General features: G+C 40.4%; 1 protein-coding gene across 10 annotated transcripts in view; it reads left to right on the top strand.

Annotated features, from left to right (window-relative positions):
• The window catches only part of kalrna (kalirin RhoGEF kinase a), a 734,910-nt gene that overhangs the window by 468,294 nt on the left and 241,867 nt on the right, over positions 1–24,749 (top strand). For all 10 annotated transcript variants that reach the window (XM_087989060.1, XM_043693728.2, XM_043693729.2 and 7 more), the window contains exons 24-29: positions 831–897; positions 4,376–4,485; positions 8,487–8,556; positions 13,853–13,942; positions 16,649–16,741; positions 17,453–17,564. In XM_087989060.1, coding sequence (XP_087845186.1) covers positions 831–897; positions 4,376–4,485; positions 8,487–8,556; positions 13,853–13,942; positions 16,649–16,741; positions 17,453–17,564 — 542 coding nt within the window. The remainder of the gene's footprint in view (positions 1–830; positions 898–4,375; positions 4,486–8,486; positions 8,557–13,852; positions 13,943–16,648; positions 16,742–17,452; positions 17,565–24,749) is intronic.

The raw sequence follows: 24,749 nt of genomic DNA, 5'->3' as shown, positions 1-24,749 counted from the left end.
CCCACTGATGTTAAACACCACAAGAGACAGTTCCTGAGACAACAATCTAGTCTTACAAAGTACTCTACTGTTGTGAAAATTAACTCTTCAAAAACAAAAGATTAATCTTTGCATGGTTAAAAATCACACAATGCCAGGTTATAGTCCAACATGTTTAATTGGAAGCACTAGCTTTCAGAGCGCCGCTACTTCATCAGTGGTTGTCCAGCTGATGAAGGAGCGATTCTGCTAAAGCTAGTGCTTCCAAATAAACCTGTTGGACTATAATCTGGTGTTGTGTGATTTTTAACTTTGTACACCCCAGTCCAACACCGGCATCTCCACATCATCTTTACATGGAAATCAGCAAGTATGCAACAGATCTCTGCTGTTGAGTAGGCTCACATTTTAGCAAAAATAACTTTATGAATAGCAAACCAGCTATAAATCAGCTGTGAGAATTTGTGCCAAGACTCTTGATTGCATCTGGAATATTTGAAAAAGTGATAGCTGCAACTCCATGGTGAGTAGGCCTGCTCAAATAAGCTAAATTTTGAGAAGGTTAAGAGTACTCTTTTTTGTTGACTTGTAAAAATGGGTTACAGCTGTGGCTTGTGCTTTAGAGGCAGGTTGTATGGATTCATGTATGATTTCCTAGTTGTCTTGTTCAAGAAATTTCAATGAAACAAGAATCAATATTTAGGTTGGGATTATTATGCAACAATCAGTTTTCCTATTTCCTGTCTAAATCTTTCTAGATTAGAAAATCTATTTTATTACTTGTTACATTCTCCAACGTGTACCATTTTAATCATGAATTGGATAGAACATTCTCTCTGTTTATTCTCCAGGTTTATAATGGCTGAACTCCTCCAGACTGAAAAGGCATATGTTCGGGATTTACATGAGTGTCTTGAGGTATGCAATCTGCTTTTTTTCTGTCCTATAGACTGTCTAATGTATGTTCAATCCTGTGGTGGTAGCTTCCGTTCAAATTGCCAACAAATTTCTTCCTAAATAACATTTTAATGTGCTCTGAGTTGAAGGTATATAGTTTGGAATGCACTTTCTACTTCTTGATAATACAAAATTGATGATAACTCCAATGAGTATCCAACTTGAAGTGCACGAAACAGATGCTGAGTAAGTTTGACTCTGTAAGAAGTAGAGCTCCATAATAACGTCAAACAGTAAATGTTCATTCCTCAATGTTGAAAGATGCTTAAAGGAGTATTTGTTGGATCCCTGAACTACTTAAGCAACTCAGAAGCAATTTTTAGGGCTGATTTTAAATGCTTGGAGAAATTTCTCCCACTTGCAAGATTTTGTTCAGAAACTAGAATCTGATTTAGAGACAGTCAGTTTGATCAGTGTCCATGATTGGATCAAAAACATTGGAATCTAGTTCCTTTTTATCTAAACCATTCATGTATTTCTTTTGGCTGGCCCTTTATTTTCTGTATCCCTTCATGTTGCGTTCAGATAACTGCCAACAGCTAATCACTCTGGTCTGCAAACCTTATTAAAACCAAGTTAAAATCACACAACACCAGGTTATAGTCCAACAGATTTAATTAAAAGCACACTAGCTTTCGGAGCGATGCTCCTTCATCAGGTGGTAGTGGAGCCCTACACCTGATGAAGGAGCTAGTGTGCTTCCAATTAAACCTGTTGGACTATAACCTGGTGTTGTGTGATCTTTAACTTTGCACGCCCCAGTCCGACACCGGCATCTCCAAATCATTATTAAAACCAATACAGCTTCTTTACTGAATTAATTAGAACTCTTTTACAGTTTCTCATTAAGAAATATTTTATTCGCCAAGACCTTCTGCCTACCACCCTAACTTTTCTTGGTGCCTCTACCACCTTCCACTGGCATAAAAACTTGCTTCTATTTTGATGAAAGATCATCAACTGAAATATTGGGTGGATTCTCATACTCTCAGTGGTGGTGGTTTGAAGCCAGGAATGTAATTTAGTTATGAGATTTGTTGGAGGATTTGAGCTATAGGGAGATGCTGAATTGTTTGGGACTGAGGGGTGACGTTATGGAGGTTTATAAAATCATGACAGGCATGAGTAGGATAAATAGACAAAGTCTTTTCCCTGGGTGGGGGAATCCAGAACTAGAGGGCATAGGTTTAGGGTGAGAGGGGAAAGATACAAAAGGGACCTCAGGTGCAACTTTTTCACACAGAAGGTGGCGCGTGTTTGGAATGAGCTGCCAGAGGAAGTGGTGGAGGCTGGTACAATTGAAACATTTAAAAAACATCTGAATGGGTATATGACTTAGAAGTGTTTAGAGGGATATGGGCCAGGTGCTGGCAAATGGGACTAGATTAGATTGGGGTATCTGGTTGGCATGGACAAATTCGACTGAAGGGTCTGTTTCTGTGCTGTATATCTCTATAATTCTGTGTCATACCTGACCCCCTGCCACCTTCCTGTGTCCACTTTACTCCAGTTTTAGATTGGAATGTCCAATGTCAAGCTTCCTGCCTCACTGCCAATTGACGCCTTTAAGTGGCTAATTACGGATCACTGAAGGGCATCACTGGCCACTGCTGAGATTAAACTAGCTACAAGCAGTGAGTTGCTATGCAACATGTCCAACAGGTAAAATGGTGTGACACCAGGATGGAATGTGAACGTCTTGATCAAAGACAATCTGTTCCTGATCAAGGAACTAGTAATTGGGCAGGGGGGTGTTTGCTGAGACCCACCTACATCTACCATTTCTTCTGATTACCCCTGCTCCCCTTTTCCCCACCTTTGAAACAGCCTCCCTTCTCAATCAACATATCTTCCACTTTGTATCTCTGTGTTTCTGGGTGTCTTTTTGGCAGCAACCACACTGTTGGATTCAAGAGTTCTCAGCCTCGATTAACTGGCTGTTCTCATTGTCTGGGATACTCCAAATGGCCACAAGTCATCTCCCTAATATGTAACTGGCACTAGACTGGGCAGACCTTACATTTTTCCTCTCCATAGGTGCTGCCAACTGTGCTGAACATTTCCAGCAATTATTGTTTTTATTTTGGATTTCTAGCGGCTGCAGTATTTTATTTCTTTATGCATTGTTTCCTCATCCTGTAATAATCCATGTCATTTATGAATTACATTGTCAACTAATGCACAAATATAATTACTAATTTGCAAAGAAAATTCCTTGAGTAAAATTTCTAAGTGTTGATAATCAAGCTAGGAGCTAGCTATGTCTTTTATACAGGATAGATGTATGGCTGCAAGATTGTCAACTAATACTCAGATCTATAAAAATGTCAGATTAATAATGAATATTTCCACTCAACCTATATGACAGAATCAATTTATACCAAAAGTATGCTCTTCAAATTTGAGAATTTAAGAACGTCTTCATTAAAGCATTCAGTCACTAGGAGATGCTGTTGCTCATTTTCATTTGATGGTGCAATGATAAATCAAAGGTAGATTTTAGAACCTACCAAAGAACATTAAAAGCAAAAACATTTTGGAAATTCACTATCAAACTACTCTTTTGTGATACTTCGAATTATTGGTTGAAAACCTGATGAGCACAACCATCTCTTGAGTTTCTTTATTGTTATTCAATGTTTAAAGTTAATGTATTTTCCAAAATAATTAATGCTTCTTCGTATTTCTTTGCAAACTGACATCTGAAAATGGAACAAAATGTATAAATTAAGAAGAAACACCATGTGACATCAGCACAAGCATCCTTTCTGCACTTCAATATTTACAAGTAGTGCCAACTAACTCAAAGGGACAGTTTCTGTCTGCCCTTTGATTATTTAGTGTTCGCCAATTTTATTAGGTTCACCTGCTTCCATGTCATTAAACATTACTAGAATGGAATGTTAACAAGATAGGTGGATTCTGATTTTTTTCTGTGCTGTTCTTTTCTTGTGCTGCAAGATGCAGGATGACTTCCCTTCCATTTTTCTTTCCTGCCTCAGGAAAACATTTCTTAGATGGTTCAACTGAATTTTGGAACTGCTATTTATGATTCATAACAGAAAACTGCATGTAGACCGTGAATATCATATTGTTAGGCTGCTCCAATGTGTCTCCATAATGTTCTGGATTATAAGGTGTAAAATCATTCAGCCCTAATGAAAGGCTACTTAATGTGTGATTGCAAGCAGCTCTTTTACAAAGGTTTTAAAATACAGCAAACATTGTGTGAGAAATGGAAGTGTTCCAATATATTTATGAACTGAACATACATTTAAAAATCATAGAAGCATGCAGTCAACAGACACTGCAACAAATTGTCACTTACATGCATTGTTTATTCTAAGAATTGTGAAAGATTGAGAGAATTGTGAGAAAGAAGCTCACCCCATACTATCCACTCAGTCATGGAGTTTTCTTCCCAATTATTACATTTCAGACCTATTTCTGGGAAATGACCTGTGGAGTGGAAGAGATTCCCCCTGGTATTATTAACAAGGAACATATCATATTTGGAAATATCCAGGAGATCTATGAATTTCATAACAAGTAAGTCATGAATGGCACATAGTTGAGTGTTAGGTCACTGGTGACCATTTTAAAGAATATCTTCAAGTGAAGTAACAGAGGGAGACAAGTGAGTAGGGAATTAGATAGTGCAGAAAATGAAAAGACAATGTGTTTGTAAGACAAACCTGCAAACCCTCCTGAACATGTCCTGAACTAGTAAATCAGAGACATAGAGAAATAGTCTAGAGAATGAGAGTTCCAACATCACTGTGGTAGTGTGTGAATCTGAGATCAGTTTTAAAATGATCCATAAATAACAAATTGCTAACAGTTTTTTAAAAAGTGCCCTTGAAGTTGTCTAATTGTTACCAAAATCCAATTGTTTCATGAATACCCATGTCCATATGGTGAGGCTGTTGAGCAATAGGTAGCAAGTGCTGGCTTTGTTAGAGATTCACAAAATACTGAGATTATTGAAAACAAAGAAAAGATAAACTTTTCAATACTCACAGTGGCACTATGAGTGACATGTGCACAATGTTCATGAAGATCAGGGACCTGAGCGATCACCCAGTGTACACTAACCATCTTGGCAAAGGAACTGAGGGCATAACTGCTACGTTTGCAGATGACACAAAGATAGATAGAGGGACAGGTAGTGTTGAAGAAGCAAGAAGGCTGCAGAATGACTTAGACAAGCTGAGCGAGCGGGCAAAAAAAGTGGCAGATGAAATACAAGGTGGAAAAGTGTAAGGTTATGCACTTGGAAGAATAGAGACAAATACTATTTTTTAAATGTGGAAAGGCTTCAGAAATCTGAAGAAGTGAGGGATTTAGGAGTCCAAGTTCAGGATTCTCTTAAATTAAAATGCCAGTTCAGTTGGCAGTTAGGAAGGCAGTCGAAAAGTGTGGTGCTGGAAAAGCATAGCTGGTCAGGCAGCATCCGAGGAGCAGGAGAGTTGACATTTTGAGCAGAAGCTCTTCATCAGGAATGTAGGGGGGAAGGGGGGGTGGGGGGGGCAAGGGGGCTGAGAGAAAATTGGGAAGCAGTTGGGGCTGGGGGGGTAGGTAGCTGGGAATGCAATAGGTAGATGAGGGTGGGGGGGGTGATGGTGATAGATCAGAGCAGAGGGTGGAGATGATAGGTAGGAAGGAAGATGGACAGGTAGGACAGTTCAAGAGGGTGGTGCTGAGTTGGAGGGTTGGATCTGGGTTAAGGTGGGGGGAGGGGAGATGAGGAAACTGGTGAAATCAACATTGATTCTGTGTGGTTGGAGGGTGCCAACGCATAAGATGAGGCGTTCTTCTTCCAGATATTGAGTAGCTTGAATTTGGCGGTGGAGCAAGCCTAGGACTTGCATGTCTTTGGCGGAGTGGGAGAGGGAGTTGAAGTGGTCAGCCACAGGGTGATGGGGTTGTTTAGTGTGTGCGTCCATTTAATCAGTTTCCTGATGATGAGTTTACACTTGAAATGTCGACTCTCTTGCTCCTCGGATGCTGCCTGATCGGCTGTGCTTTTCCAGCACCACACGTTTTGACTCTGAACTCCAGCATCTACTGTCCTCATGTTCTCCTACTTAGGAAGGCAAGCGCAATGTTAGCATTAATTTCAAGAAGGCTAGAATATAAGGGCAGAGATGTACTGCCGAGGCTGTATACGGCTCTGGTCAGATATTCATTTGGAATACTGTGAGCAGCTTTGAGCCTCATTTCTAAGAAAGGATGTGTTCACGTTGGAGGGTTTCCAAATGAGGTTTACAAGGATGAAGGGCTTGACAAATGAGAACCGTGGGTTTGTGCTCAGTGGAATTTGGAAGAGTGAGCGGCAATCTGATTGAAACTTACAGAATACTGAGAGGCCTGTATAGAGTGAACATGGAGAAGATGTTTCCACTAATAGGTGTAGCTAGGACCCAACGACACAGACTCACTTTGAAGGGATGTCACTTTAGAACTGAGATGAGGAAGAATTTCTTCAGCCGGGGCTAAGTAATCTGTGGAACTTATTGACGCAGAGGGATGTGGAGGCTATGTCATTGAGTGTATTTAAGACAGAGATAGCTAGGTTTTTGAGTGTTAAAGAGATCAAGCATTATGGAGTGAAGGCAGGAGAATGGGATTTTTGAAACATAATTTAATGGTGAGCAGGCTCGATGGGCCAAATGGACTAATTCTGCTCTGATTGTTTATGATCTTATTGTCAATAATAGTTCTTGGAACTGTTCAAGCAGTGAGAAATGGAAATATTAGTAGCCCATCAAATTCACTGTCTATGAATTTCTATGAAACGAAACAAAGCCAGAAGTTCCTATATGCTCACTTGCCCAAGGGCTTTACTCACCCCCTCTTAATTTAAGCCTCCTTACTTGCAGAATAGAATTGAGGGAGATAATGATTGGAAGCAGCATGGAAGATCCTCTGTTCGCATTAACTTTAATGATGACATTGCAGATCATAAGGAAGCTGATGATGGGGAGAAGGCCGTGATAAAGATTCTGTATAAGTTTTTTTTATGTCCTTGGCCTCTTAATGTCACCCTTTATATCACTTGCTTTCTCATTTTCCTGTATTACAGAAGCAAAGGTTGCATGCTTGTCAGCAACAGGGGATGAACTTGTCAGCTGCTATAGCCAGCCATTCAAATCCTGGTGAAATGCAGGCCTCTGTGTCTCCAGGTTTTAAGCATCTTACAGCTTCAATAAGATTAGTTAACATTGGAAACTCCCCATTCTGGGGTGGCAGAAGTAGATCAATATCTATCTAATTTCTCCAGTGAAATGAGGATATTTGCTTAGGAAAGGTGTCCTGAGGAGCTCTGGCTAGTTCAACATTTGAGCTGAATTGCATTTTAGATATGTGGTGTACATTAAAATTCCTTGGAATTCTGAACCCACTTTAAAAACATCAACAAACCATTCCTTCTTTGTAAACTGAATTCAACATTCATTTCGGTGCAGCCATCTCAAACATTCCAATGTCATGGACTTGCTCCAGGACATAACAAATTTACAAGCGGAAAAACTGTCATGCAGACCGAAAATTTACCAGGGCTGATCCCCAAAGTATGTTAAATTGTCAAAGCTTAGCTGGGTACTGGAAGAGATACCTCTACGTACCTCAGCATTCCAAATTCTGAAATAAAAGTTGGCTGTGAATCACCACTGTGGTTAAGCTGTCTGCCAAACTCATAGCCCATGTATATGCATAAGTAAATTCATTAACCACCTGTAACAATTATCCCACTGAATTCTGCTGCCACTTGTTGCTTCAGTCTGTAATCACTCAAGATGATTGAATTCTTGAAGCTGTCACTTGCTATGTGAGAACTGACCAACCCAAAAACAATGTGAAAAATTAGATTAGATTACTTTACAGTGTGGAAACAGGCCCTTCGGCCCAACAAGTCCACACCGACCCGCCGAAGCGCAACCCACCCATACCCCTACATTTACCCCTTACCTAACACGACGGGCAATTTAGCATGGCCAATTCACCTGACCTGCATATCTTTGGACTGTGGAAGGAAACCGGAGCACCCGGAGGAAACCCACGCAGACATGGGGAGAATGTGCAAACTCCACACAGTCAGTGGCCTGAGGCGGGAATTGAACCCGGGTCTCTGGCGCTGTGAGGCAGCAGTGCTAACCAGTGTGCCACCGTGCCGCCCACAAGTTAACGCTCTAACAATTGGTTTGTTCCCTCATTATGGAACACTCCTGGTATAGCGCGACTAGTAAAGTTGGCAGCAAGACCGTGGTCAATAGCATGAACGTGTTTCAACTTTCAGAGACAGATTATTAACCTCAGGTCATACTTGTAATTTGTAAAGACATTAACAACACAAGATTATTCCATTACCTTTCCCAGTTTTAGTTGATAATTTTTTCAAGAAGTTAGTTTCTCAAAGATTATAATTTCTGATGTGAATGATACTCTGATCAGAAACAGAATTAGGTGCACAAGAAATGTAAACATACAAGAGCACAGATCCAGAGGGACATTGTAATTAATATATAATTCAAACTGTCTCACCTTTTCAGTATCTTTCTGAAAGAACTAGAGAAGTATGAACAGCTTCCAGAAGATGTAGGACACTGTTTTGTCACATGGGTGAGTAAATACTTATATGAATGATCTTAGAAGTATAACGATTACAGACTTCTGCTGATGATGTATTTTGGAATATCAGTTGGAATCTGGAAGAAAGAGCTGAAGAAACTCAGAAAAATGGCATGCACCATGTCCTGATGACTTCAGTTCTGAAGAAGAGTCGAAATGAACTCGAAATGTTAACTCTGTTTTTCTCTCTCCACAAATGCTGCCAGACCTGCTGAGTTTCTCCAGCATTCTCTGTGTTTGTTTCAGATTTCCAGCATCTGCAATTTTTCACTTTAAATTGAATAGAATCTCCCAGTCCAAACCAGAGCTTTTAGGAAGATGGACACGAATCCTAATTAAGCAGAAAAAAAATCAGTTTTTCAACAGTGAGTTACAATTTTGCTATGAAGTTCTCAGAACGTTTCAGGTGGGATGTTTTTTCCTCTCTTGCACTAATTAGAATGCAGTGAATACTCTCTGATGAATACAAGCTTCTTGAGTTACTTGGCCCCTCCATAACCAAGACACTTACAATGTAAGAGGTGAAGCCTACTCGGTTCAACCAGCTCATGAGACATCTTGTCAGATGTAGTCTAGCTTGTAATTCTTAAATGCTAATAGTGTAAAGGATAAAGCCTCATAAGTTCATCAAGCCTGCCTGAGTGAGGTAGCCACACTATCAGCCACCAACAAATCTGACAAGGTTCAGAAAAAGGTGGGTTAAGATGAAAGGAATAGTGGGGAATGGAATACAAAAGGGTGTGATTGCAAGGGCACTGGAAGGACCCTGGGAAATGGAGGGAGGAAACTGAGATATAAAGTGATATGGGTAAGGGGACAAAAAAGGTAGGAGCTGCATTTTTAGGTGGGGAACACAAAAGGCAGTTAGTTGTTCGGGGGAGGGATAAAGAGCAAATGAATTGAATAAGGGGTGGGGAAAGGCTAAGGTGATCAGATCTGGGTGGGACTAGGATTGGGGAAGTGCAAGAATATCAAGTAAGAGAATGAGAGGGCCAGTAGTCACAGGGGGGATTAAAGAAGGGCAGAGAGGATGCCAAAGCCCAGTGGGTCCAGTGCAGCCAGTCCGGGGAGTTGCAGGAACACAGTCAGGGACTGTGCAGGTTTCAGTCAGGGGTGTGGTCCCCCATTGAGCAGGTCTGTCCAGCAAAGTTACTGAAGGAGATGAGAGCACAGTCAGGTCAGGGGTTCCGGACTCGAAACATCAAGATGGGAGAGGGTTATCAGGGAGCCACTACTGCAGGAGACAAAACAGGGGAACTTAACAGTAGGGAAGGGAAGCTTAATGCTGGGAGGCAGAGTCATAGAGTCATATAGATGTACAGTATGGAAACATGTCCACCCGTCCATGCCGACCAGATATCCCAACCAAATCTAATCCCACCTGCCAGCAGCCAGCCCATATTCCCTTCAAACCCTTCCTATTCATATACCCATCCAAATGCCTTTTAAATGTTGCAATTGTACCAGCCTCCACCACCACTTCCTCTGGCAGTTCATTCCATACACGTACCACCCTCTGCGTGAAAACGTTGCCCCTTAGGTCTCTTTTATCTCTTTCCCCTCTCACCCTAAACCTATGCCCTCTAGTTCTGGACTCCCCCACCTCAGGGAAAAGACTTTGTCTATTTATCCTATCCATGCCCCTCATAATTTTGTAAACCTCTATAAGGTCACCCCTCAGCCTCCAACGCTCCAGGGAAAACAGCCCCAGCCTGTTCAGCCTCTCCCTGTAGCTCAAATCCTCCAACTCTGGCAACATCCTTGTAAATCTTTTCTGAACCCTTTCAAGTTTCACAACATCTTTCCGATAGAAAGGAGACCAGAATTGCACACAATATTCCATCAGTGGCCTAACCAATGTCCTGTACAGCACAACATGACGTCCCAACTCCTGTACTCAATACCCAATTAAGGAAAGCATACCAAACGCCGCCTTCATTACCCTATCCACCTGCGACTCCACTTTCAAGGAGCTATGAATCTGCACTCCAAGGTCTCTTTGTTCAGCAACACTCCCTAGGACCTTACCATTAAGTGTATAAGTCCTGCTAAGATTTGCTTTCCCAAAATGCAGCACCTCACATTTATCTAAATTAAACTCCATCTGCCACTTCTCGGCCCATTGGCCCATCTGAGGGGATTTAAACAGTGAGGGAGGGGGCTACTCAGTGTCGAAGAGGTGGGAGGAGAGATGATAGAGCATAGGATTGTAAGGGATCATGTAGAGGGGGAGGGGGAAGTTATTGACACTTAACTGCAACCTGGCTTCCTGGGGTAGATAGTGAACTACAAACCATAACATGTTCACTTCAGATACCAGAGGCTGGTAGGAAGGTGGGCCAATGGAGACTTAGATAAACGGGTTGGATGGGTTTGAGGTCTATGGTGTTGATAAAGAGAGCTACCAGTAAGGAGATGATAATGTTTGAGAGTTGGCTGATACCAAGAAGTGGAGCCTCAAACTGTCTGCCCAAGGAGTGGGTATTGGTATTGTTCCCTCCATCAACGTTTAAATCACAAGAGTGCAATGGAAATGAAAATGGCTGCAACCAAACATCGTGAGGTTGAGGGTCAGTGCTGCCACCTGTGAAGGATGGGCTTGCCAGTTAAAGCATGCATGGCCCTTTAAAGGGCAACACCAGCAGAGACACAAAGGTGAAATACACTGGTGAGCTCAGCAGTCCGTGTGGACCTCAGACATTAGCCTATTGTGTGAAGTCTACTCCTGTAACCAAGCTCTCGTGAAAACTTCATTCGGACTAATGGCTGAGTCCCACTAATGTTTGTGCTATAAGAGCAACATCTGTGCATCTGGAAAGATGGAGCCAAGTCACAGGACGCTGCAAATCCCCATTGTCTGTTCATGGTACAGTAGCTACTGGGCACCTCAGGCCAAGGAACACTGTCGAGGGATAAGGATCATTGGCTTCAATACCTCAAAGTTTGCATTTCTGGCTACACAGAAACTTAGGCAAACAGATAAATATGAATGAACATATATTTAGAAATTAAGAATGTATTTACAATCAAGTATCACTTATGCCATTAATAGATCCTCAAAAGTTCTTTTCCCTCTCCCTCCCATTATGTCCTCAGTGTAGTCCCTGTATTAGCAGCGAGAGTGGAGAGAACCTTCCCCACACTGGTGTCCATTGGCCTTGGACCTCCAGTTGGCCAATCTTGCAGGTATTTGTGTCTGCGAGGGCCTAGATATGCTGCATGTGCCCTTGCCAGAGGCAAGTATGCCCTCTTTGGCCTAGAATCGAAGTAGGGTTGAGATTGCCTGGCAGGATAGAGGTGAGGGGCCTGACTACTTCTGGATTGCCAAAAGAGGAAGTTTCTGAAGGACTGTGTAGTTCCTTCTCTGGCTGGGCACCAGCTGACACCATCCATTCCCTCTGTGAGGAAGGGGTACCCAGAGTGAGGTCAAGGTCCCCCATTATTCTATTGCCCTGCAGTTGGTGCTGGACCCCCAGAGCAATGGGTACAGAACTAGTTGGATATCCAGCAGATTCTGAGAGACCTGGACCTGTTACTGTATAAGAGACAGTAACACTGTGGTGCAAGGAGTAGCTGCGGTGAAATGACAGACATTGATTACACGTGAGCAATCTAATGGAGATGTCTGGTGCCCAATTATGTGTGTTACAGTCATCAATAGTGGCAACCTTACAATGCTAACTTACGTTCACAGTAGTAAGAAGCTTTGAGTAAACAGTGATATGTACCAAAGGTTCTGAGGAAGCATTTTAAAGGAGAAGATCGACAAAGCAGGAGGTTCGGCTCTTGAATACAATGACTTAGAGGTGGCATGAGGTGCTGGGATGGAAACTAGAGAAAGGGGGAGTTCAGGGCTGAGCTAGGAGTGTTTTACAGGAGGTTTGTCCCAGTGGCTTAGTAAAAGGGAGGTTGTCACTCAGTCTCCAGTGTCTTGACGAAGAAATCCAGGAACTCCTCAAACATTGTTGGAAGGTGATGGGGATTAGTGAAAGTAGTTTAAAAAACAGTTTATAATTGTGAAGAGAAGCTAGGTGTAATTTTTTGAATTATCAGATGATCCTGGAATACTGAGCAGTAACAGATGAGAGCAGGAACAACCAGTGCTTTGTATAGTCCAGCCAGACTTGTTGATGGATGCCTATTGTTTTGCCATCACCTCTCAAGCACATATCCGTTGAACCTAATGGAGTGCTGTACCCAAGGAAAGATGAGGTGAGAGGCAGTAATGTTCTTAATCAGGACTAGTCTATCAAAAGTGGTGATGAATTAGCCGTTGTGTAATTCATTAGTTGCAGAATTGTTTTTATGAAAAGAAGGCTACTGATCAGACAGCTTGAATTTTGAAAGCGGAGTTGTAAGTAAATTGGGATATTGTCTGTTTTGAGGTGCAAACACAGCGAAGTGTCAGTTTGGCGCATGGATGAGCATGTGACTTGAGCATGATACAAGTAATCAATCAGATATGGTGTCATCTGTGATTAATGTGATAGGACAAGCAAGACCATATAAAGATGACAAGATTAAGGAACTGGCCATTAAATGGCTTGGGGTGTTTACAGAGCAAAAGTGATTTAGGGAGAATAGGAAAGCAGTAATTACAGGAGAGAGAAAGCATGACAAGATCAAACAGAGATTGAAATTCCTGAAGATTAAAAGCCATTTTGTGCAGAAGTTGAAGAGCAAAGCAATGAGGATGGCAGTGAAAAACTATTTATTGTACTGGGGGTAGACTGTGGAGAATGACGTTAAAAGTAAAATAAAAACAACAAAATGCTGCGGATGCTGGAAATCTGAAACAAAAAAAAACAACATTGCTGGAAGAATTCAGCAGGTCTGGCAGCATCTTTGGAGAGAGAAACAATGTTTCAAGTCCAGTTTGACTCTTATTCAGAACCGAACTGCAATACCAGCCACAATTATTGTACTTCGTAGTAGGTACAATTCTAACTGTTGTAGTATTCTCCCTCTTAAAATCAGTTTTGTTCGGGCTCCTTGGTGTCATACCCAGTCAAATGCTGCCTTGACCTGAAGGGAAGTCAGATCACACCACATGTCCGGAGTTTAACTGTTTGTCCATGTTTGTACCAAGGCTGTATTGAGGTTAGGAGTTGAATGACCCTGACAGAAGCCAAACTAAATATCAGTGAAAAGGAATTATTGAGCAAGTGTTGATTGACAGCACTGTTGATGACACCTTCCTTCACAATGTGGTGCATATAAATCTTAATGGATGTATTAGTCTCTGTTACCAAAATCTAATTTGTTGTTTGATTTTATTTCTGCACAGGCAGACAAATTCCAAATGTATGTCTCATACTGCAAAAACAAACCTGACTCAAGCCAGCTAATCTTAGAGCATGCAGGTGCCTTTTTTGATGTAAGTAGGCTCAATTTTTGTTCCCCATACTAAGAATTGTTTTGGTTTACACAATAGTTTTAACCATCCATGTTACATTAAACACTGAAGGATGGTTTTGACAAAAGCCAATATTTGGCGTTGTTCAAAATACAGTTCTGTTTGTGTACATTGGTGGTATCATTCTTCAACACTGATATCTGTCAAAATCATATTTATGATTCTGTTCAAGTTAAAATAATTAACATTTTAAGATCTTTTATTTGCATTTTGTTAAATATTGCCAATTCTTGTATTTACCTGTTTCTGTGATTTCTGGCTTCATGTTCCTTCATATTTGTGAAGAGTGTTCAAGGCTGAACACATTCCTGAAAGCAAAATTATTCAACGAATCCTCTCACATTTAAGGGAGCAGGCTGAAGTGCTGAGTTTTTTTTGCTTATTTTATATTTTGTATTATGCTATGAGCTCAAAGTTGTTTATTTTTTCAATGATTTTATTGGTACTAATCTGTGTTCAGGAACACATTGTATATTGGTATCTCCCATTGCTGGTATTTAGCTACCGTTGAGGATGTTTTGCTTTTCAGCAGACTATAGAAAGCACTTTGCATTTGTTAAGCAAGCCATGCTAATGAATTGCTGTCCAGCCTGACCCAAACAGAATGGGTCACAACTATTTACTCCAGGTTTCATTAAGGAGCCACGGGCCAACTTGCTACCTGATGGACGGGAGTTGGGAAGGAAGCCATTCATCATCTGCAAAAAAACTAGGTTTGCCTTTTCTGTGTGCCTACATTTAGGTAATAACAGAAGAGTAGAATCTGAAAATGTCCTTGTAGGGCCTTAATGGAGCAATTTGGCTCCTGTAGTGTCTCATTCTTAGACATATTACAACCTTCAGTGGACATGAGCCAGACTAAACTCATGTGCAGGCCAGATATTTTAAAAACCTAAAAGTGGTAATATATTTCATTAAGTTAATAATGCAGCATTGATCCTTAAGTTGCAAAGTTGTAAGAAATAGAGGCAGGAATACATCATGTAGCTCATCAAACCTGTGCCATTAATTAAATGATGTCTCATATTACTTTCTCCTTGACTCCATTTCTTTTATCCATGCCCTATAATTATTGACTGCATAATGTAGTTCAAATTATGGCCTTTACAGCCTTAAATATATTCACAAACTCATCCATCACAGCTGTCTGAAGTAGAGAACCTGAAAAATTCACAACTCTCTAAGAAATTAAGTTACTCCTCATCACCTAATTAATAAATGAAACTAATGTGAACCTGTGTATTCTAGTTTTAAGGGTATCTCAGCATCTCAATTCCCCTCAAAATTATATGTTTCTATAAGGCTGTCATGATTGGAACAATGTCAGCAGGTGAATCTCGTAGAATATGAGATCCCTGATTGGGGCTGTTAACCTGGTCCAATCAGGGATCCTAGTCTGGCAGATATAAACAGGAATGTCAGAGGTTCTGTTCACGCTAGAAGCTGGCTCTGAACTAGCTAAGTCAGTTTCTTGTAAATAAAGGGTGACTTTGTGATGGGATACTGCCTCTGTGGAGTTATTTGAAAGGCCACTTCTTATTGTGCTAATTTCTAATGTGCACAAACTACCTACTCAAACTTTCATCATAAGACAACTTTTTCATTTCAGGTATTAATACTGTGTACCTTCTCTGAACGGTATTCAATGCAAATTTTTTTTATTTCTTGAAAAAGGAGACCTAAACTGGGCACAATATTCTAAATGGGATCTCACTAATGCCCTGTACAGTTGTCGCAAGGCTTCCCAACTTTCATAATGCACTTCCCTTGCAAACAAGGCCATTCCATTTGCCTTCCTTATAACTTGCTTTATCTTCATGGCAACATTTTGTGATCTATGTGCAAGGATATCCAGATAAGGATCTGTGTTGCATTATTATTAAGCTTTTTTCCATTTAAGTAATATTCTGCTTTTCTATTCCTCTCACCAAAGTGAAATCTTTATATTTTCCAACATTATTTTGCTAGATTTCTGTCCACTCACTTAATGTATATATGTTCCTTTATAGACTCTGTGTATTCGCCTTGCAATTTGTTATTCCCCTGTCTTTTTATCAGCAGCAGGTTTGGTTGCAATGCACTGAATCCCTTCACGCAAGTCATTAATGTAGATTATAAACAGTTGAGTCTCAGTACTGTCCTCCTGACACTCTGCTAATTACAGTTCGCCTTGTTCCACTATTAAAGCCCTTACCTCACTTGCCGAGAAATAATGTCTGTCTTATCTAATTGCTTCAATTTTAGATATTTTTATATGATATTCCTGTCTGATTTTGTAAGTTTACTCTCATAATCCTCAGTATTCCTCGTTCCTAGCAGTCTTTTATTGGTTTTTAACAATTACCCAAATTGCAGCATACCACTGCTCTTTGCAAGAGTGTGAAACTTTTCTTTCAATTTCATGCCATCCTTATCTCCCTAAACCTTGATTATTCATCTTTCTCATGGGGCATTTCTAAATGGACTATATATTTGTTGAGAATTATGTATTACCTCCTTTAATGCCTTCATTGCTTATTTACTATTCTAGTCTTCAATTTCTTCTTGTCTTGAATAAAATCAACAACTTCATTCAGGAATTGTTAGTGCCATGAAATATTACATTTATTTAAGCATCATAGATCTGAGTAGAATCATTATTCTGTATTGTATAATTCTGTTTTTCAGGAAATTCAACAAAGACATGGTTTAGCCAATTCCATTTCATCCTACCTAATTAAACCTGTTCAGAGAATCACTAAGTACCAGCTCCTACTGAAGGTATGTAAAGCTTCCAGTATTTTTTTCAGGGCACATCCAATGGATTCAGCCAAACAGCTGCTTAAGAGGAATGCCTTTCTCCATAGAATTATAAAACTGACAGTAGTCTAGAGCAATGTGTTTCAGGTCTTTATCCAAACCTTATAGTGGAATTCCACTTTCCCATCATGTCCTTCATAACCTTTTCCAGCTGCCAAGTGTCATAGTTTTGGGCTCTGTTTTTTTTTCGCACAGCACGCTGCATTTCCTGATTTCACCTTGTACCAGACTGACAGTATTCTGAAACTGTTACAAAATTACAGCCAAACCACTGCAAGACAGTATTATCTCTGTTTTAAGCAGTTTGTGTACAGTTCTGTGGGTTGGTGTGTTGGAGCTGGGCTGGAAGTCATTGGTTAAAAGCAGACATCATTCACACCCACTGGTAGGCAACAAAAACAGACAGTGAACCCTGGAAAGAATGTGACTAGGGAGTGGGGGACCACAGTTTCCAAAACAGAAATGAGAAAAAATTTCCCAGCTGTACATGCTTTAAATCCTTCGCTTTCTCCATGAGTAACAAATAGGACTTCAGTGACTCTGTTTAGTTTTGTTAAAATCTTAGAAATTGCTCAATCTGATTTATTAAAAAGGTGAAGGGACGTAAGAAACCATTGGGTAATGACCTGTTTTTAATTTGATATATAGTATCTTTAACATTTCTGCCTTTAGGAACTTTTAACCTGCTGTGAAGAAGGCAAAGGCGAATTAAAGGATGGTCTTGAAGTGATGCTTAGTGTACCCAAGAGAGCCAATGATGCTATGCATGTCAGCATGCTGGAGGGTAAGATGATAAAAAACAGTAACTTTGTGGCCAGTACCACTGAAGTTAGATCTCATACAGTTTGTCAACAATGAAAATTTGTGCTTTTATAGTGCGTTTTGAATAGTTCACTTTCTTGAAAGTCCACGTTCATAGCACCTACAGGAACATACTGTTTAGTTATCACAGAAAGCAAACAATTATTTTAATGTATGCAGTTGGTGTACTTGTGGATGTAAATTGCTTTGTCCAATGTATATAATAACCTACAGTTTATTTTTTCAGGACCAATCTTTTGGGTCTGACCTAAAAGGTTCAGAGGGGAAAAGTTTGATAAAATTCAATGGCCAGTGCAGGGATCTCAGAGCATAGTTCCTTCCTACTCAATGATTGTGATGCAGGCAAAACTGAACTTGCTTATTTTTACAATTACAGTGAGCAGCTCAATGGTAGGTGCACTGCTGAGTGGCTACACACTGAGCAAGAGGCCCAACCTTGAGCGTGGCTAATACCAGTCAAAGCTAGCCTTCATGTTTAAAGGTGAGTCACTTCAGCAAGCCATTCAACTGGCTGTCAGTGATACCAAAAGCAGAGTAATAGAGCAGTAGACTGCAGAGAGAATTCACTGGATTTCACCTGAGTATTGGATGTCTGTGTGCAGGAGGTAGAAAGGGGACCACAAAGCTCTCTGCGAAGGTACTATGGGCAGATAGTGACAAACATTAATCTCTGCTGCCTGGCACTGAGACCCCATGCAAACTACTAAAAAAGATTCAGTGCCCTCATCTGAATTGGTCGCAATCAGTGAATGCATCTTCAAGTGCCAATCACATCTCCAATCTCTAACACTGTTCAGAGCACCACATCCTATCACTTACCCATCCACCAATCTCTAACTGTTGAGAATCATATTTGACATTCATATGTTCCACCACAACTACTCACCTACCACTTTTGCAAGTCTTCTATCTGAATCTTACATTTTCCACATTCTACCAGCTATTCAGCACCTCACCCAAACACATTGTAATATGATCCTGCTCCCTTACAGGTCTCCAGACCACATAGCAAAAGGGCACACCAACAAATCGATGGAAGACAAGAATAGCTGCAACTCCTTACCTCTAGGAGGACATTGCACTTGACACTATTGACACGGGTATTACAGACATTGTGATGACCAGTTTCACTGATGTCATCCAGGACAATGATATTTTCCTGCCTTATACATTTTCTGAACCTCTTCACCCTCATCCTGCAGTCCTGTATGATGTATAAGCTGCTGCTGATATAACCACATAATTCTTAGTTTCCTGTTCACACCCCCATTCTCATCCCAGTTCTCCTCATTTACACTTTCAAATACCCAAGAACTGCTTGATTAAAGACAAAATACAATGGATGCTAAAAATCTAACACAGATGACTCTGGAGAAATTCAGCAGGTCTGGCAGTATCTGCCGTGCAGTCTTCAGTTCTGAACAGGAGTCATACCAGACTTGAAACATTCAGTCTGTTTCTCCCTCTCCACTAATGCTGCCAGATCTGCTGAATTGCTCCAGCATTCTTACTGATTTATCAAGAACTACTGCCAGCCCAGCTAATGCTGCTTGAAGACCAAAGACTGGAGGAAGACATCAACACAATCAAGAACCACTGTCACTTGATCTGACACTCACAATCACCAACTCAAATACTAATAACTACCTGAAGCTTAGAGGGTGTATAGAGGTGATAAGGTGCAGAAAGTAAGTTCTGGACAAAATTAGACTGCAGCCAGACCAGGCCGGAAGGTTAACGCATGAGTCAGCTCTCTGGAGGATGCAATCGCAGGTGAGGTTTCACTGCACAAGATTCAAATGAGGGCTTCAGGGAAGCCCTTTAATGGAAAAAGCTGATAAGCATACACAGAGAGACTCTGAGTACACCAGGAGATGTCCCATTGTCACCATCAAACAAGTGGAAGTCTGGCTTGAACTTGTCAGGGCTCCTTCATCAGCACCTTCCAAACTTATGACCTCTGCCATCGAGAAGAACAAGCAGCAGGCACATGGGAATACTAGAATCGGCAAGTTCTGCTCCAAGTCTTTCACCATCTTGACATGGAACTATTTCGCTGTTCCTTAACTGATGCTAGGTCAAAGTCCTGTGACTTCCTGCCCAGCACACTATAGACATACCTACACCTCAGCAACTGCTACAATTGAAGAAGGCAACTCAGCACCACTTTCTTAGGAGCAATTAGGGTTCGGTAATAAATTACAGACCTTACCGCTAATGCCAACGTCTCAAGAACAAATTCACAAGTACCTCGACACAGGGTTTCTTTCAGGGCTAGAACCCATTCTTCTCAAATCAAAAGTGATGGTCAGCTCCGAGAGACAGCCTTGCTGCAGAATCTAGTCAATATCTTCAGCCACTAGGGTTGCACTAAGCAGGAGCACTAAGTCACCCATAAGACAGGCACTGAATCAGATTGAATTTTGTGTGGATTATTGGAACAGTTGATGGATTAAATTTAGTATGGATTGGTTGCTTTGTGTTGGATTTTGTTTTGGGATTGTAGCCACAAGGATGTGGTGAAGGTCAGCAATCGAGGGATGGTAACATGGGGCAATGTTGAGTAAAGGAGTCTGGGAAATCCAAAGGAATTGGAGTGAGATGCCTAGTAATGTTTAGGACTCTGATATGTAGACTGTTTCCTCCTTTTCACGTTCTATGAAGCTATGGCAGTAATGAATATAATGTGAAGGATACAACAAACAAATACAATTCTTGCTCCAGTAAACGTTGATGGACTCCATCCAAGCAATCCAGGCAAGGAATTCACTGCTTCAGGATTCTAATAGTTTGCTCCATGATGTTCCTAGTTGTAGCATAATTTTCATTGTGGAAACATGACTGTAGGCCTGTGAGGTCAGATTGCTGAAGGGAATCATTAGGCATTGTGATGTAAGGTATGTGATTTATATATATTTTAATAAAATTTATTTTGGACTTTAGATTTTGAACTAGCGGTGTGTGGGTTTTAATTTGTGTATATGAAGGGAATTAATGATTAACTTGTCAACATTTCTGGAGCCATAATTTTTTTTCAAATCAATATAAGAGACGGAATCCTGTGGTGGTAATGAGGATTTGGATGCATTGGTAGAGTTTTATGAATGGGCAGATTAAATGTTGAGGAGCATTAGATTGCTTTCTGTTTAGAAGCATCAGGATTTTATTTTTGTTTCGGGATATAACTCAGTGCTTGGAAAGCTTTTGAGTTCAGTTTGGAAAGGTCATGGGAAGTTAGATGTGTGAAGCAGTATCTTCTGAAGAAAGGAGATTGTTTAGACTTGTTGGGACACAGGTTACTTCATCACAAGTATTTTAGTTTGAAAGTTTCAGACCAGAAGTACTTGGTTAGAACCATGAAGATTTTATTTGAAGTTAGAACAGTGGGAACTCAGATGTACGACTAATCAAGGAAGATGCTTCCAAACTCTCATGACCTAGAATTGAAAGAAACAGCAAGTCACGCGATGGATCTGATAGAGAATACAAACATTCATAAAATCCCCACAATACAGAAACAGGCCATTCAGCCCAACTAGTCCACACCAACCCTCTGAAGATCATCCCATCCACCTATCCCATCCCTGTAACCCTGCATATCCAATGGCTAATACAGCTAATCTACACATCCAAGAACACTACTGGCTATTTAGCATGGCCAGTCTACCTGATGTGCACATCTTTGGACTGTAGGAAAAAGCTGGAGTACTCTGCAGAAACCCATGCAGACACGGGAGAAAGTGCAAACTCCGCATAGACAGGCACACGAGACTGGAATTGAACCCAGGTCCCTGGCACTGTGAGGCAGCAGTGCTCACCACTGTGCCTCTCTATATATGAATGGTGTAAAGCAATAGTGTTAGGATAGATGGGGTTGTATTCTTACTGTGTGTTTCGAAGTATTTCAACTTGTGTTATATACAAGTAACATGGTTTATTCTATTTCATTTTCTTCTCTTTTAACAATAAAATTGAAGTTGATTACACAAAATGAAATCTACAGCATTGCATGCTTGTGTTTCAGTGAGAGACCACCTTTTTAAATAAAAAGAAAAATGAACTATGATCTTTCAGCCTGATTTCAATCTGGGATTTGACTTGTCTAGTAATAATATCATCTGGAATCATAACATAATGTGTGCAGTGGAGAGGCCTTCTCACTGAGCATTCACTCTCTGGTCTGTTGTGAACATTTGAAAATAGCTGGAGCAGGTGGCTTGGACAGCATGAAATGTGATTGCTTCCTGGTTAGCAGGTATTCAACATAATGCTGTGAACACCGCTGCACACAGCTTGCACATCCAGAGAGCAAGATCCCTTGTGGTTTCAGTACATCTCCCTATTGAGATAGCCATGTATGTACAGTCAATAAAGCCCTGCACCCTGGAGAAGGCTGAAGTCTTGACAGAGTTGTATGTCTGCTTTTTCAGCTCCTCTTTGAGGAGCAGTCTTCTCTCCTATCGTACAGGACTTTGTGACTTCTTGGTTACAGAGGTGAATGATGAACTGCAATAAGTTGGCAATGTCATCAAAGGACCTGCTAAGGTCTGCAGTCACATTGATAGCCACTGGCAATCGCATTCTCAATCTGCATTGCAGCTGCAAGTACGGTTTCAAAAACTGTTACATTTTGTGACCGTGGGGAAGCACAGCCACTACAGAGACTTTTCCTTCCTGGGCTGGAGGTACAAGAAGGGATGTTTAGGAACCCTGGGTTAGGTAAGACCTCCTGCTATGAGCTCTCCACCTCTTCCTCCTCCTTTCTCTATTAGGAGCTTCTCTTTTCTGTTGCCTCTGTTCCAACTCCATCTGTGTGATGCTGCAGCTGTCTAAAAGGAACTGCCCCTATTACCGCCAAGACAGGAAGTTTTCAATTCCTTCCAAAGTTTGAGCACCACTCCCTATTGACTCAAAGACCTTCTGTCAAATTCTCCGACAAAAAATAATGATTTTGGAGCAGCAAAGAGATGGCCAGAAAATCATTACCTGAATATTCAGTTTTTTTAATGACAACCTTCCCCCTAGGAAGTGGAGTCCCTAATTTTGGCAGCCCCTGTTTAAACAGAGCATTAAAAGCTTTGGTGATGTTTGAAATGGAAGATCTCAATATCTAGTCAGAGTTAGACAGTGGCTAACAGCATGATCCTTCCACTCCCCTGTGTGCTTCTGTTGTGGCCCATCACCCTCCTTGGCACAGCAGTCTATGTGGAACATCAGAAGGAGGTAATCCTTCACCACTTGATTTTTTTTTCCTTTCATAGCTCTGAAGCTATTGAGTAAAGCAATTGAGCCACATTGTGCAGCCCTGATCTGTAAACGAACTGACCCCATTTCCACAGTTAGTGACTATTCAACACAATGTAGAAAGAACTATTATATGTTATTCAAAATTTCATTAATTCACTATTAACAGTAATAAATGTTATTAGAGACAGAAGCCATCACAATGCCATACATTAATTAAGATTGGAATTCATTGGTATTTAAAGCAAGAATAGCTGTCAGACTCTGCTCATCTATTAGCAAACAAAAGAAGCTCAGTCACACAGATGACTGCTTTCCTGTGTCGTGCCAATCTTCACTGCATATTGATGAATTTGATCAAACTTAGGATTTATTATATAAACCTATTTCAAGATTGATTAAAGCTTATTATAAACGTTAGTCTGTTGCTGCATCTTTGAAATCCATCACTTTTAAGTGCTGTTCAGCTTACGCTTTGTGGCTTACATTATACCTTAGATTTGGAGAGCTACTTAATCACTTAAATAGCATTTTTAAATTGTAACTACACTAATTTGTTACAAACTATATATTTATTTAAATGCTAAAAATTTAAAAGGCCAAGCCCATCAACCTATCAGCCTGATTGAAATAGCAGCCTCATGAAATATTTAAATAAACCCTTCTCTTGGGAACTCTTATTTGTATAAGTCAACTTAGGTTTGGATTTGACATTTTTAACATTAGTATTTCTTTTCAACTAACCAAACTCTATCCATTTTTGATCATATCTTTATTTTAATAATTAAAATCATAAATCTGTGTTAGTTAAAAAAAAGATAACATTGCTACAAATTCCAAATTTAAATCGGTGTTATATTTTTTACTTGTATAGTTAAAATGTATCCATTTCTTACAATTTTATTATAGATCTAGTAAGTTTAGTCTTTATTAAACCTGGCTTTCAATTAATTTGATTTTCAGATTAATCTTTAATAAATCTTTGCACAAAACATGCATCTAGGCAATTTGGAGACATTGAGACTATGTAACAATGGGACAAGCTACTATTCACTAGATTCCCTACAGTGTGGAAACAGGCTCTATGACCCAACAAATCCACACCGATTCTCCGAAGAGCAACCCACCCAGACCCATTCGCCTACATTCACCCCTGACTAATGCACCTACACTACGGGCAATTTAGTATGGCCAATTCACCTAACTGCACATCTTTGGACTGTTGGGAGGAAACCGGGAGTACCTGGAGGAAACTCACGTAGAGACACGGGGATAATGTGCAAACTCCACACAGGCATTGACCGAGGTGGGAATTGAACCCAGGTCCCTGGCGCTGTGAGGCAGCAGTGCTAACCACTGAGCCACCGTGCCGCCCCAAGCTATGTAATTATCATCAAGTTAAATTTTGTGCTGTGAATTACACAGAATAATGAATGATCTACCATGACTAAAGATCAGAATAAGCTCACTATTTGGAGCAGATCTGACCAAAAAACAGTCTTTCTAGATTAGATGCCAATGGTATTATTTTTGTTTTTCAATTGTTTCTGATATGATCAATAATATTGACATTTTTGTCTGCTGAAGTGTACATTTTTGACTTTGGTGGCATGTAAAAATCTTGTGCTACTTTCTGGCTGGAGTAATACTGAACACAAAGGTAGATGGTCCTCATCACTACCTTCTCAAGGGCAATTAGGGATTAATGCTAAATGGTGGCCCAGCCAGTGATGCCCAGAAATAAATTTTTTAAATTCTCCTCTGTAATATCTACAAAATTCTTTGCTATTTCTAAGTAGTTTTTTTTCAGTATAGAATAAAAATCTAAATGGAGCTAAAATATTAATGAAAAACCTGCATAGTCCGATTCCAGGAAGACTAGTCTCTCAGACTATCTGATTTG

Source organism: Chiloscyllium plagiosum, unplaced genomic scaffold (assembly GCF_037043375.1).
Source record: "Chiloscyllium plagiosum isolate Xiang-an unplaced genomic scaffold, Cpla_swu_hap1 HiC_scaffold_7, whole genome shotgun sequence".
NCBI classification, from domain to species: domain Eukaryota; kingdom Metazoa; phylum Chordata; class Chondrichthyes; order Orectolobiformes; family Hemiscylliidae; genus Chiloscyllium; species Chiloscyllium plagiosum.
Note: the sequence above shows the minus strand (reverse complement) of the source record. Positions and strands in the feature narration are given on the sequence as shown.